This window comes from Haemaphysalis longicornis, unplaced genomic scaffold (genome assembly GCF_048455015.1).
Source record: "Haemaphysalis longicornis isolate Haplotype H1 unplaced genomic scaffold, Haemaphysalis longicornis Haplotype H1 scaffold_6, whole genome shotgun sequence".
Lineage (NCBI taxonomy): Eukaryota > Metazoa > Arthropoda > Arachnida > Ixodida > Ixodidae > Haemaphysalis > Haemaphysalis longicornis.
In genome coordinates, this window is record NW_027526407.1 from 6,049,009 (window position 1) to 6,064,545 (window position 15,537).

The following is a 15,537-nucleotide window of genomic DNA, read 5'->3' on the forward strand; positions in this document are numbered from 1 at the left end:
AAGTAAGCAAGTGCTGAGTGGTGTGACTCTTAGTGAGTGTTTTAATTGGGCGGTGCGTTGCGCCTCAACTATCTCGCCAAAGCAGTTGTGGACACCCAGTCGAAGGAGGCCTTCGTTGGAGGTTTCTGGAGGTAGTCCGAGTGCTACCCTAAAACATTTGCGTATCAAGCCGTCAATTGTTATTCATTCACTTAGTTTCATGGTTAGGAAGGGGGTCGAGAATGCTGTTTGGGACAGGACAAAGGCTTCTATGAGTCGACCGAGGTTGCCCTCCTTGACACCCTTACGCTTTAAAGCTATTCGAGATATTAGTCTCGTAATTCGGGATACTTGACGTTCAAGTTGTCGGATGGTGTCTAGGTTGTGTCTATTGCTATGGAACCGCAAACGAAGGACCCTGATGGTGTCATCGGTAGGTATGATGTTGCCTGATTGGGGGGTAATCGAGTGGCTGGGGGGTTATGTGCGTTGGGCCGAAAAAGGAAAAACACGGACTTTTGTGGAGATCAGGAGAGGCTGCGGCTGGATGTATATGTTTCGATAATTTGGGTAGCTGTTTGAAAGGTATCCTAAATATGTCCGTCCGAACCATCGGAGATCCAAAGAGTGATGTCATCTGCGTAAAGAAAATGGTGGAGGTCTGGCGGGGTCCATAGTAAATGAGGAAGGTCTTTCATAGTGATATTGAAAAGAACCGGTTATATCACCGAGCCCTGGTGAGTGCCAGTGATTCCCAAACTGATTTAGGACGTTTTAATGGGACCCAGGTGCAGAGTGAGCGTTCTGTCCGATAGAAAAGAATGAATATAGTTGTAAGACCGCTCTGCCAAATGCGAGTTCATTATATCCGCGATAATTACCGAATTGGATATAGTGTCGAATGCTCGTGTAAGGTCCAAGCCGACCATAGCCTTGGTTGTCCGCACAGGAGCGAAAGCCAGTTGAATAATAAGATAGTGGTGTTGGAGCATAACATCCTGGGTGGACAAGTTAGGGCCAAAGCCAAACATGGAGTGCGGAAAGAAATGTGTCCGTTAGCCAAAACTAGTAAATCTGGAAAGGATAACATGTTCGAAGAGTTTAACCAAACACGATGTCAGTAATATGCGGCGAAGGTAATCTACGTGGCATCGTTTGCCGGGTTTAGGAATTAGGATGATTTGGCAGTACGCCACCGTTCCGGGATAGAACCACACTCCCAGCATTCGCTCAAAGTCGCGTGACATCCTCCACTAATAAATCGTCTAGGTTACGCAACATTTTATTTGGTATAACATCTGGTCCGGGAGCCGATCTGGTGTTCAGCCACTGTATGGCCGCATTTACCTCGGCCTCATTTATGGGTGCATCCAATCTGTCGTTCGAGTAGCCTCTGTATGAGGCGTGTTGAATGGGGGCGCTCTGTGGACATACTTCTGACTGATGTAGTTCATAACATCTTCTTTTGATCCTTCAGAGTTGTGAATTAGGTAATCTATAGATTGGGATTCAGCTGCTTTAGTGATACTGGGATAAATTATATGGCAAGGACGTTCTAAGTTTTTTTATTGAAATTGGCGTCAATAGACTCGCATGGGGCCTCCCAGTTTTGAAGGACAAGTTTAAAAGAAAAATTTTCTATTTCTCGATTAAGTCGGGCGATCCTTCATCGGAAGTTCCGGTTCTCTTTCTGTTGGGAGAGGCGTTTTTGCATGCTAGCTTTAGCTTGCCACATATGAGCGAGGCGTGAATCTGGCTGGGGGAGATCCGCATCGATTTCTAATTCACGTGTGGCCGATATAACGCGGTAGAGCTGACCGTCCTCCCACTCAGAAAGGGTGTCCTCAGTGAGACGAGGAGATTGTTCGGTATGTCTTAAGGCGTCCGAATGAAGATGGTGGCAACATTTCACCTACCTGGACATCTGCTTAGGGGAAACTGATATACAGTATTTTGTAGCCACTGCCTAAATCATGTTGCGTGTTAACCCGCTGGATTTGGGGGTTGAAATATCTGCTGAAGGTTAGGTCGGGGGTAGTGTCTACGCTAACAATTTTGCCCGGCCTGGTTGAGTATGCTGGATCTGTGGCGATGGTCAGTTGTTCCTGTTTTGCCGCCTCCCATAATGATCCGCGTTTGATAGTGCCCTTGCTGTAGCTCCGCGCTGGATGGTTCGCCTTAAAGTTCCCTGTTATGACGATTGAGTTTTTCGTGAAACAAGAGCAGCATTTTTGAAGATAGAGTGAAAACGATGTTTATGAAAGCAAGGACTGCTGTAAATGTTTAGAATAAACAGACTCAGGGCGTCTTATCTGGGGGGTATGATTTCCACAAAAACGCGAAGAATCTCGCTTTCAAGAGTGTGTTGTAAAGAAGGGATATTGTGATGAAACAAAATAGTTGTTTCTGTAGGAATGGGTTGTGAGTCGGGGAATGATTCATTTCCCGATTGTTTTGCCACGACACCTGTCTCCTGAAGGCACAATACATCTGGGGGCGGAACTAGAATTTGATTATAAGTTGTTTGTTGTTGGTGGTCGCGCTTACGTCGGTGCCCACAACAATTCCCCTGCCAAATGGTATAACTAGCAGTTGCCATGATCAGTTATTTGGGAGGTGTATGGGCTGTCGTAAGGCTTGGAAGCTTTTTTGGTAGTAGGGCGTGACTCTACTGTCAATACCCGCTATTCTAATGCAGTTACATGGGCGGTCAGTTTCGTCACAAGGTTGATGAACCGTTCATATTCAGTAGCGTGCTTGGAGCAGATACTTTCTGTGATGGTTTGAATAGAAGGCTTTAAATCTTGCTTGGTGATGTAGTGTGTAGAAGAACCGATTTCGGGAGGGATAGAAAGGGTTGAGGGAAAATAAGGCAGGTTATCACTGTCCGTGACGCCTGAATTATAGGATTCACTGGGTGGTGGGGGAGATGTTTTGAGCTGTTTGATCTCGGCTGTGAGTTGCTACTTTTCTTCGAGAACCTGAATAAGTAACTGCTCTAAATCAACTAATGCATGTGATGGGGAAGATGAGTTGGAGGCCGCCACTGCTGCCCTGTTTACACACTTGGAAGGTCCGGATGATGCCTTTTTTTTGGTGCTATCCCCTGGTGTGGCTGTTGCAGAAGCTTCAGAGGCACGTCGCTCTTGGGAGGCAGCTGGGTGCTGTTCGTGGGAAGCAGGTGGTGACTTGGTGGTGACTTCTGGCGGTGATGACAGTGCAGCGCTATCTTCTCACCAATGCTTGCGGAGGCTGGAGGTTTTTTCCATGGGGAGGTGTCGCCTTGAAGCGTTGCTTGCACAAACGATCTCCCAGAGTATGTGCGCCACCGCAAGGGCGCATTTTGGTTCACACGTGTGGGAGGAGGTTTCGACGGGATGGTCCCTACATCTCCTGCAGGCGGGGGTTGGGACGTTGACAAACCTCGGCGCGGTGTCCCTTGTCACCACACGTGAGGCATGCCTCCATCTTCGGACGATGGATGTAGCATGTGTAGTCGGCACCACTGTATTGCATAGACGTACCTTCTAGCCGTCCAAGAAGATTATGGCGGTGCTGGTTGTGCCCCATGCGGTGCGGCTGGAGGGCTTTGGGGTTTGAATGGTGTGACGATACTGGCTGTGATGGCTTCCGGCGTATCGTAGGCGGTATACTATGGATGACTTCTTTAGAGGTACCTTCGGGGGTGCCGACATAAGGAGACAGCTAGAAGTCCTGCGAGTCGATGTGAATAGCCGTGATAGCATTCTATTGGCCTGCCCTGGTTATACTGGGCGTACTCAGCACGAGATTGTTTTTTTCGGATTTTAGGCTGGATAGGTCTGCCAATGCTTCGGCCGCAGAGATATTAGCAGCGGTAAGAATGGAATTTCAAAGGTTGGCGGAGCCCGTTCGGGCAATGCTCATGCCACCGTGGGGCCGAAATCCTGATGTGCTCTCGAGGAACAGGAGGCAGGCGTGGGACTGTGCGTGAGAGAGAGCGACCAGCAGGCGTGTTGACCTGGTTGTTAGAAAGGGCCGATTCACGAAAGGATTCCAGGGCCTGATTGCCGCCGCGCCGGTAGCCTTTCAACCAGCCCTTTTCGGGCAGTAATGTCCGTAGGCCAGATATCCTCACCTTGCATTGTGACGGTGTCCATAGTCATCAGGGGGAATCTGGCCTTGGCTGTCCGGACAAGCCGACAGCGTGAAAAGCCGTCACAAACTTCTCCCATTTTCTAGAGTTTTACATTTTGCTTCTCTGTCATGTTAATGGTATTGCCATGAGTAACGCCGAATGTGTTATAGAAAATACATATTTGATTTATTGTTTCACTAAAGTAGGCCACTCGCTTTTGCTAAAATAAAATTAAGGACTATATGCAGCCTCCTAAGCAAGAAACGCGACCGCGGCGGCCACTTTTGAGGAGGGCAAAATCAAACACGCCAATGCGTTCGAAATTTGGGCGCACGTTTATTATCCCCACGTAGTCAAAATGTCCGTAGTACACCACTACGGAGCGCGTCATCGCTTGTGGAGCGTCGGCGGGTGAAACCAGCATAAACCGCTGTCAAGAGACGCCATGTGTGTTGTTATAACCCTCATTGCGACCGCTTCCTGCAGTAGCTTTCAACATATGAAAATCCGGCAGGGCTGTTTGACCTACCGGAGGGTGAAGGCGATGCTTGGGCGGAATATATATCAGCCATGATTCGGCAACACATTTCAGGATATTGGGAAGATTCAACGGGCGGTGGCGGCATGGGAATGGGGTGGGGTCTATCGGCCATTGTTGCTTTGTTATCACAGAATTCCTCGCTATCGCTGTCATAAAATAATGTACTCCGGTTATTTTTGAATCAGGCCGTTTTGTATAATACGTAGAGCATCTTCCTCACCGCTCACCAGCGCTTTAAAATCTTTTTCGTGGGTAGAAGCCGTTCCAAAAATGCAGTCCCTGCAATTGGACTGCAGCCATGGTAATTCGGTCCCCGCAGCTGATACAGTTTCGAATTGTGTATATGCTTTTCTGGTAGTTTGTATGAAATGCCTACACGAAGCATTTATTCCAGCAACTGAAAAAATCTGGTCCGCCAACGTATCATCAATTTCTGGTGTGATTCAGGCTCAGATACATAGTCCACACTGAGTAAAAGACGAAATGACTCATTTTTCCATCGTAGGTTGTTGTTGTGGATAGTCCACCGCCACATAATTTATGCAGAACTGGAGCCTTAGGATTACTTTTCAGAAATAGATTTTTCTTTTCAAAGATGGTAAAATTTTTCTACAGGGATTATTAGTATAGAAACGTACAACCCAGTGAATTGCGGTTACATTTCAAGAGCAGCATATTCAATTTTATTGAACATGCTGCTTTTTATTGAATTTTATGAATTGAATTTTATTCAAGCATTTATCTTATTCGGCGGGCTATAGTGAAACGCCCAAAGAATGTTTATGCGGGGAGCGTTTTTTTTCTTGTGTCTTCTATGGCTGGGTTGTAATAGCTACGTAAAACTATATTTGCGTACGTCCTAAACACCGCCTTTTCGGTTATGATCTAGTATTTCTCTATGGGTTACCAGGCGATCATGGTCTGCTAGGAGAGTGAGTGGCTCAGTGCTTATACTAGTGCTAGCCTGCCATGGTATTTCCACCAATATCGTTTGTTTTTCTTATTGTTTTCTTTACTACGATAGCAGAGTCTTATGTTAGGCTTTACCGCACAGCCACTGTGCTGGCAGAGAAGGCGAATGCAGATGACTTTTTCTTTGTGTATGGCAAAATCTTGTAAGTCCCTCTCCCCCTACACGCGCATTCAGAATTTGCAAAGTGCCAAGTTGGGAACGTACTTGACATTTCATTTTGTGAGCATCATCTACTCTATTAGAAATTCGACGTTTTTGAGAGAAACCAACTGGTGAAATTGTTTTTACTGTTGAAAAGTAAATGGAGTAACGTTCAAACCTACGACAACGGTATACGGTTTACAAAATCTAGAATACGTGGAGTATTAGGATAATGAACAGTGGTTTGCGTACTGCAAGCGAGAGCACTGTAAGCCATTTTGTAATTTACTAGGATAAAAGAGGACTTGTGGGAACCGTAGACGATTTGCGAGGTTGTATATGCTGCTGAAGAGAATGTCGCGTGTGTAGAGGAACTCGTTCTCGTATACCAAAAGCAATCTTTCACTCTTATTGCTCGAGGTGTTCTTTTGATTATGCTACTTATAGCATCTTGGAATTACTAATATTTTTGTGCGAAACAATGTTTTTTCATGACTTGTTTTATAAACTCTTTCGTCCTGTCTTGCATTCATGGAGGCATTTCAAAAGCACAATATTAAGCTTTTTATTTAAAACCATTGTTATTATACATAATGTCCACACGTGAAACCTTTTACATGCAAAGTTCAAAAACGTACATCAAATACATTTCATGTATATGGGGTGATGCTTTCAAACAAAAGTTTGAAAAAACAAACAATTTCGTAATGCCCACACTCCAACCATGACTGTGCGACATTCCACTCTGTGTGCAGAGCTTCAAAGTTCAGAGCGAAGTCAGAGCAACTAATATTTGGTATCTGAGTAGCGGAAAGCACAAACTATCACAAGGAGAGTAGAAGAAAAAAAAAACATAGTCGAGACTCAGGGACGCTTGCCATTTTCTCGCAGAATTCTGCCAATGGCAAGCATTATCACCGCCTCTCTGATGCTCTACTATTTATCCTCCATACCGGACGACTTCGGGCCCGGCCGAATTTGCTCGTATTGAACCTCCACGCTCCATTTATAAGCCCTCTGGTCATAACTAGCCCTCGTGCACTACACTCACCGCCTGCCTCTAGTCGTACACAAAAAAGCGGTCTTAATCGAGCACTGTACATATATAAATGTCTTTGTTCCCCAAAGAAGTGAACAGAAACACACTAATCCGCCTTCTGACGGGCTGGATGCACATAACTTCTGCGCGAACAATGAACTCGTGATGTTGCAGAACAAAACTACTAACGGATCAAACATACTTATCGCTATCATAATGCCTAACTTTCTAGCGTCTGTGGTTTGCATTTGGGAAGAGGTCAATAATATGATATCATGCCATATACACAAGCTACATTTCCATCAGTTAGGCGATGATTTCTTCTACAAAGAGCGAACGTGTCGGGTTACAAAGTTATTCATCGGGTGTACAACACCAAAACGAAAATCTCCGGCCTCTTTTTAGATGATGATCAATGACAGGATACATTTGCTGCAGTCACGTATTGCAAGAAAACAAAACAAGACGTTATCTCGAGAGTATGCGAGTCACCGGTGTTCCTAATTACCCGTCCCGCAAAAGTTAGCTGCAGCAGTCACAATAGCTGCAAATTGTTTTGTTAATGAATGTACGGTTAAGAAATGTATGTGTATAAATCGTTGTTGGCGAAACAAAAAGCTGCCGTTTTAAAGCCGCAAACTTTCTTATATGAAACGCCGACATTTCGGTATTAGCCCAGAAATACAACTTTGCGAACATTTAGGAAATACCTAGGTCAGCATTGGAACACACAAGTAGGTCATCCAACATATACCCATTTCGTTTGACCCTGTTCCTCGTAATCACGTTCTCAATTAACAAACAAGATCAAAATAGGTTTACACATCACTAAGAATTGATAAAACGTACTCTACGTTTTCCAAATTTAGCAAGTATTGTTACTAGCGATGTGGTAATTCCATGTAGTTACTGAATAACTTCTGTATTTGAAGTTCAGTATAAAAGTGGATGAGCAGTGTGATTGTCATGCCAAGATTGTTCGTCGCATTATTGATCCCATCGTTACTGCATTGTATTACTGGGGCAATATAATCTCTATCTTGGGTTTCACGCAGGACTCCGGCAAGTCGATACGAAGAAACTCAACAGGGAGAGACTATATGTATCCTACTTTATGGGACTTAAAAATTTACTTCCTTCTTTTATTGGTAATATTTGAGGAAACATTCCTGAAGATGTTATATATGTGCGACGAAGATATTACTCAAGCAACAAGGACCAAACCCTAATAAAAAGGCCGAGAGGAGACGTAACCGACCTCGAAAAACGTTGCATAAAACTTTTAGAATTAGCTCAATCTGTTCTTTACAGGGCTGTTCTTATTGACATTGCAGTTTTATCGCTTAAGAACCATTCTAAAACACTATATTTTTAAAACTGTACTCCTTTCCGCTGTACATTGTGCCTTGAGTGACAAATTTGATGGAGTGGTTAGCTAGGTGAAATCCGAATTGTGTTACGGTGTACTTCACCATAGACAAAGCAGCCGAGCCGTTTTTTTTTTACCTTTCAATGAACGATGCCCATTTCCGTGCTCTGCGAAGACAAACTATGCGGCCCATCAGAGTAACTTAGTCGATGTCTATGTTGGCAAGTGGAACTATGATGTCAGAGTTACATGCAGTGACGTTCTATATTCTCGGTACACATGTTTATTTATATATATCTGCCCGGACATGCTTCTACGAGAGCGGGGGCTTTTGCAAGCAAGCATCAGAATGTTTCATACGCTTAAGTGTGTTGCAAATATTCTTTCTTTCTTCACTTCATCCCACAGATTTTTGCGCACAGCCCATGGTTTGCAAAGAAACCAGATGCGTTATCTATATTCTAGCCACTCAAAACTACTTTAAAAAATTAGTGAACCGAAACAATGCCGGTACAACCTGTATGAGCGTCAGCGTACGTCGTTACTCAGTTCACCTCTGTATTTCTTTGTTTCTCTTCAATCGTACAGGAATGCAGCAATCAGTTATCCTACCGGCTGAGCCCTGGGGTTTACCGTTGGAAGTTAACCTGATGCCACAATTCTTCAGAGAGCTTGGATATGAAACCCACCTAGTTGGCAAGGTGAGAAGACGTATTGTTCATGTTTACGCCCCCCCCCTGCTGAGGAATACGTCCTTGCTGTTTTTGTTATACGTATTTCGGTAATGCTACTTGCAGTGGGGCTGTGTCTTTTGTATGTTACCCCCAGACGTATGCTTCACGCATGCCCAAGTTGGAGACATTTCTTGGTTTTCGAAAGGTATTAGCAATCATTACCCCAATATTATGATAGATAGAGGACTTAAACCCCACACCAGCAGCAGCGGCACCTAATGTTAATACTCAATTCTTTCTGCGAAAGCTACAGAACAAGCAGAGTCATTAGCAAAGGTGACCATGTAGGGTGCACGCGACGTTGGTTGGTTCGACACGCACAGTTTGTGAACGTTAGAACTAACCCTAAGAAAAGTTGCAATGTACACAAAAAGTGTGTTTCAGAACGGCTGACTTACGATGTCCGTGTACCATGATAATGGATCATAATTGTTTGTTCCTAAAAAAAGTTGGAAAATAAGAAAACCACAGCGGCATTCTCCCGTTGTATGAAATTGAGTAAAAGCAGTCGGTAAAATAGAAAGAAAGATTTTCCTTGCAATTACACCTTGCGGTAACGCGGTATAAGTGGTTGTGATGCGCCACTTGTGTGCAAAAACTTGCGCCCCTGTACCAATCAAATAAAGATACTTGCAAAGCAAAATTAATAGTGTTGCAAATTTCCCTACGTTTGATATGCTGTAGCCAGTCTCTTTGGAGTATGTTTCGAGTCGAGACGATTCCTTTCCCTGGGGGGGGGGCGATGTGGATTGTGCTTCGGTGCCTTCACCACATAGCCGCTATTCCCACTGTGGCTACGTGCGTTCACTGTGGCTTGGTGAACGCACATAGCGAAACGGACCTCCGAAGACGACGGCGGAGAAGTGTGCGTGATTTGGCTTTGGTCGCCTTATTGAACACATTCCACTTAGGCGTGTGGAATAATAAAGTCCTCTACCCTGTGCGTAGCCAATTTGTGTGTCCATCTGGAAGGAGGCAACACTATATACAAAGAGGATTTACACCTGCAGGTATGTAAGGCATGTATAAGGTAAGACACGTGAACCACGCAGCAATACTCCTAAACTCTGCACACGAGACTGGTTACAAAATTAGTTACCTGCAGAAAATCGCTGTCATTTCACACGCACGGCGGAATGATGCGATATACTTCCTAGTCAGTTCGCACTATCTCCCCCTATATCGAAGCAGTGTCCCATACATTTGTGGGTGGTGTAGCTGAAAACATTCACCAGCAGTATGTAAGCTGCTCTCAATTACCACCTAATTATTCCCAAAACAGAACGTATACACAAAGTACAATACTCACAATTATATAATCCTTTGCCACGCTGTATGATGTTTGTATCCGTCATGTAGCTGTATCGCCAAGACATGATAAATTCTTGAGATGTTCGGAATACCAGTAAGGGTTAAGTAAGTCCCGTGATCATCAAAAAATTTAGACTTCACCGGATAATCAATTGTGTGCTCCAACCAAACAAGTCGTTCCCGCTCATACTATGTTTCAAAGCAGCGCTACAATGAGTACCGTCGAATCGTACTCCCGAAGAGGTAAATGGCATGCCTTTTGAAGGTTCGCGTATGCTATCTCCGTTGTAACAATGACTGTAGACACCACTCCTCCATTTTGTATATAATAACTTGCAGAGTATTCTAAGGTAAAATATATGCCATCCTCCTAGAAAACTCTCGAAGAAGCGCGAAAGCTTGTAAACATGAAACTTGTGTCAAACGTGCGCCGAAACGTTAGCTAACAGTGCTTTCTACCTTCGCTGATAGTGCATCCAATCGACAGTTAAAACTCCGAACGCCCTGCTTGAAAATGAAGAACAAACCCCTACGAAGAATTTTCGGCTCTAATAAAGGCATCTACGAACAATTGATATGCACGATGATACGCAGATTATCACATAAAGATCTGCTATTCTCTTCTTATTTATTATCGCTGCGGGTATTGTAATATCGAGACCCGTTAGTTTTAGCGATTTTTAAGTACCTATTTTGACACAATGGAGGCCCGTCTTATGCGCGTGCTTCCAGAGCACTTCTCACTGCTTTGCAGTCGACCAACCTGTGTGTGGGGAAATGCATTACCTTTTTTTCACATTACGCCATTGGTCCCACTGAGAAATCTTTGCCAGTATATCACAAGAAAACAATGTTTGGTAGCGGCTATGCTCACTTAGGGCAGGAAAAGACAGTGTTTACAACTAGCTGCAAACTTTCTTGAAGTACAATTTTGTCGAACTAGAGAGTAGAGAAATACACGATAGGAGATTGCCTGAATAATAGGAGATCTTTAAACACTCAACCCAAGCAAGGCACATCCATTCATTGAAGATACCGCAAGTTTCCCTCTGCGTTAGATATAAATAACATGCAATGCTTCTTTTCCTCTTCTCAAAGTCCCCTACTAAAACTTCGCTTGTCATTACATGAAATAAAAAAAAGGTGACGCACGCGGAGGGAAAGGTACGTGGCGATTGATGCACTCTGCAATTACATAACTCACTTTATTATTTGTGGAGAGTAAAGGGCGGTATTTACCTAAGAAGGCGTTTTGCAGCTAGTCAAGTCAACTGGAATCGCAAAGAAAGTCTGCATTAAACTGACCTAGCAGTCTTCACCGAAGCGTACAGCAGTCTTCACAGAAGCGTACAGATGGGCTTCAATAACAAATTTCTCGTGTGGATATTCAATACCTGTGTTGTAAACAATGATTTCACTACACAGTGTCACATGTAATGGCCAATTGCCGAAGGAGGTGCAGAAAAAGCATACCAATGAGAATAGAAAAAGATGGAATTTATTTTTGCGCCCAAAAAACCTAATTAGCGCCCATGAAAAAACCTTGGCCAAACCACTATGTGGAAGTGAGACGTTTTGATGAAGTAAAGAGTTTTGAATGACGTCATGTCTTGATGACCTACATGAAGAATGAACGCAAAAGCTTTGGAGGTGAGGCAGACGAACCAGACGCGCGTCAATGAAGTCAAATGCGCCCAATCAGGTAAGGCCTGTGTGACCTGTGAGGGGAAAAAAAGCGAAGAGCTCACGAGATAACCAGATGGCGGAAAAGTCCAGGACAAATCTGCACAAAGAGACAAGAAGGTGCGGGAGAACCAAGCCACGGGCAAGGCTCACTGAAAATCCAAGTGGTGATCAAGCAGGGCATAAACCTAGCTGCGCCGCTGTTTTTCCAGTATTAATAGAAAACCGCCAACATTTGCGTTGGCTGTCCCAGCAGGAAAGAGAGGGCGCCTTTTCGTAGCGCCCGCACGCTTCCAGAAGTTACGGATAAAAATGGTCAGAACGACGCTCAATTCCCAAACAAGTTCTAATACCATCTAGCCTAAAACCAACTTTGCGGAGGGAAAAGAGGTGTTGAGCGGGCACTTTCAGGATCCACGAGGGAGTAAAAAACAAAAGTTCATCATTAAGAGCCAATTTGTCCGTAAAGAAGATCGAACAGACTGACTATCCAGAACAGGATAACAAAAAAACTAATCGGCCTACCATGCAGAGGGGCAACATGGACTTGACATATCTAAAAATAGAACTTCTAGAGAGAGGGCAATTCAAATTCGTGTAGATTTTTAAACCTAACTGAAGTTCTGTGCAAATAAACAATAGAAGGGTACATGTATATAGAGCCTAGACTCAAGATATCGAGGATATTATTGGCACAAATATTGAGGAGTGTGCCAGAAGGGAATAAAAGTAGGGATGGTGGGTTCTGATATCCCTAAATGTTTGGAGGGGAGTATATTTAAGTGATATGTTGCGAGTGGAATATAAGGGTACTGGCGGGTGAGAGACGGTGCAGTGTTTGTTTGGCAATCGATAAACGTTCTCCTTACAAAAAACCAGAACTGATGCGAAGAGAACTGCTGTGCATGCACATAGAATATTGACGGTGATGTTGAACGCTTGCTTCCCGAAAAGGGAACACCTGTTGCGAAAATACTGTGAATTATTGAGTTCGTGAGGTGAGATGGTGAGTTGAGTTTCGAGAAAACCTGTGCCCAGGCTCAAGGGCAATCCTCGAAGGTAGCACGAAATGCACTTGACTACCATTATAATCATCATCATTATCATCACCACCCTTCTTAGGTCCAATGTAGCACGAAGCTCTCCCATTGACCTCCAACGCATCTTTTCTTGTGCTGCAGGAGTCCACACTGTTCCCCCGAATTTTGTTATTTCATCCCTCCCTTGGATTGCTTGCCTTCCCCTTGTTCTGGACCTATCCCTTGGTATACACTCCGTTACCCTAATTGTGCACCGGTTCTTGGTTCGCCGACTACATCGCCAGCCCAAGTCCATATCTCCTTCTTTATTTGAAAAGTGGTATCTTACACTCTAGTTTGTTCCCTGATAGAGGAAGCTCCTTTCCAATCCCTGAGTGTTTCTCCTAACTTTATGCGTTCCATGGACAGTGGAGGCAACCTAAGTTTGCTTTAAAGTTTTTAAGTAAGGCGCCAAACTTGAGCTCTATACTTCATAGCCCGCAGTATGGACTGGTTGCAGTTTTTTTCAGTGACAGATGTAGCTTAGGTTTCAATGTTTGGGAGTGCGTGCCAAGTGCTCCCTAACCCATACTTATTGGGCGGTGTATTTCTCTTTCGGGATTGTGTTCAGCGCCAACGATAAGTCGGATGTAGTTGTATAATTTTACTTCTAGAATTTCGTTTCCTGACAGGAAGAGGACGTTTTTCGTGTGCCTATTCATCAATTCTTTATCATATTTGATATTTACCTTAACCCCTCAGCCGTGCTTTCTGATTATAGTTGCTCAAACATTGTTTGCAGGTGTTCTGCAGTCATACTCAGCAATGCTGTGTCGTCCGCACACTCAGATGGCTCAAGTATTCCTCATTTATTCAACATGCTGTTTTGCCACTCAAGCGTTTTAAACACCGCCTCCAGACATTCTGTGAATAGTTTTGGCAAGATGGTAACTTCCTGTCCTATTTCCTTCCGATACGGGAATTCGTCGCTTTGCTTGTGGAGGGGTTTCGCGCCGACGCATTCTTTATATATATCTTGTAGAAGTCTCACGTAGGTATAATTTATTCCCTGTTATTTTAGTTCTTCTAGAACGACCATGGTGAATGCGAAATCAAACGTTTTCTGATAGTTTAAAAGGATCATGATAATTGCGTTAGTGTATTCTATGCATTTTTCTATCACTTGATTGATCACATGGACGTGATTCATGGTTGAGTACCAATTGATAAACCCGCCCTGCTCTCTGTACTGTTGAAATGCAGACTGTTGCCTATGTGGCTAACAATGAGTGTGGTAAGAAGGTTGTATACAACCGAGAGTAGGCTGACGGATCTGTCATTCTTGAGGTGCTTCGGATCTCCTTTTTAATGAACGAGAAAAATGTTTGCGTTTCTCTTGGTTATGCGCACTTTTTGAGTCTTCGGGCGTTCAGAAAATAGTAGAAAGAGCTTCCATAGAATCATATGTTATCTCTCCTTCAAGAGATATACGGTTACGTCATTGTCACCTAGAGCTTTCTGCCTTTTCACGACTCTGAGAACCTTTAATACCTCATTTTAGTTCCAAGTGGACCATGGTCGGTTAAACGTGTATTCTGTGTAGTTTCCCCCTTATATAACATCACTGCCATACAGAGAGGCGTAGAATCTTTCTTTGACCTTTATAATCTCGTCGACGTGGTGCGTTATGTTGCTCTTCTCGTCTTGCAGCGCATACATCGAGTCTCTGCCGATGGCTAGCTTTCTCTTTGTTGCTTTCATGCTTCCTCCTATTTGCCGCGTTTTGTGGATGACTGCCAGGGTATATGTACGAATGACGTTTCTTTTACGGTTGGTAATCTGTTTTGACAGCTCGGCTAGTTCAGTCCGATCTGCGGTAGTTGACAATTTCTGGTTCAAGTCACCCACAATTGTTCAAAATTCAATGTCGCGCCTAAGCACGTCAGAAATATGCTGCGTCCAAACGTTGTGGCAGTGCCAATTAAAATAGGTACGAGTTGAAGAAAACTGCAACGCCCAAGCAATCAGGCAATGGCTAAATGACCAAACAGAGAAATATAAGGTGAACAGCTTGAACGAGAGGAAGACGGATGACAAGTTTGAGAAGCAGTGACTTGAGGAGAGAAGATTTAGGTTATCTAAGTAAGAGGTGCCGCTGCCGGGACAGTGACATCAGGATGACGTCCTGGAGGGTGTGAGCCGATGGCACTGCGGTTTCACGCTCTTTCTCTACCCGCCAACCTACACTTTGGATGAAAAAGCACCGACGGGGAGTTTACGCAGCGGCAGCGTACCGTCGACCCGCGCTTTGACGGCCCGATTAACAGCACTGCTTCGGCTCCGGGTGGTGCCTTAAGACGTTACGGAAACCAGAGACTGGGGACCGACTTTTCAGAGAACAGATAGGAGACCGGTTGCTATTATTCACTCCCACAGAACGCGGGTGCTACCCCAATACCACCACGCAGCGCCAACTCAACATCAGCGCCGATTACTTGGGGTAGGCTTGGTTGCAAACGTTTCCTGTCGGACTTCAATTTACATTTGTGTCGGGCACCTTGTATTAGTATGATTAATACTTTTTGCTTGTGCTCTCCTCTGTGTGGCTTCTTTCTTCTCTATTGTGTGTGT

The 15,537-nt window shown here is 44.3% G+C and overlaps 1 protein-coding gene across 2 annotated transcripts in view; it reads left to right on the plus strand.

Annotated features, from left to right (window-relative positions):
* LOC144142217 (arylsulfatase B-like) overlaps positions 1-15,537 on the plus strand; it is a 49,290-nt gene that overhangs the window by 17,498 nt on the left and 16,255 nt on the right. For both annotated transcript variants that reach the window (XM_077673576.1, XM_077673577.1), the window contains one exon: positions 8,748-8,860. In XM_077673576.1, the coding sequence (XP_077529702.1) occupies positions 8,748-8,860 (113 nt within the window). The remainder of the gene's footprint in view (positions 1-8,747; positions 8,861-15,537) is intronic.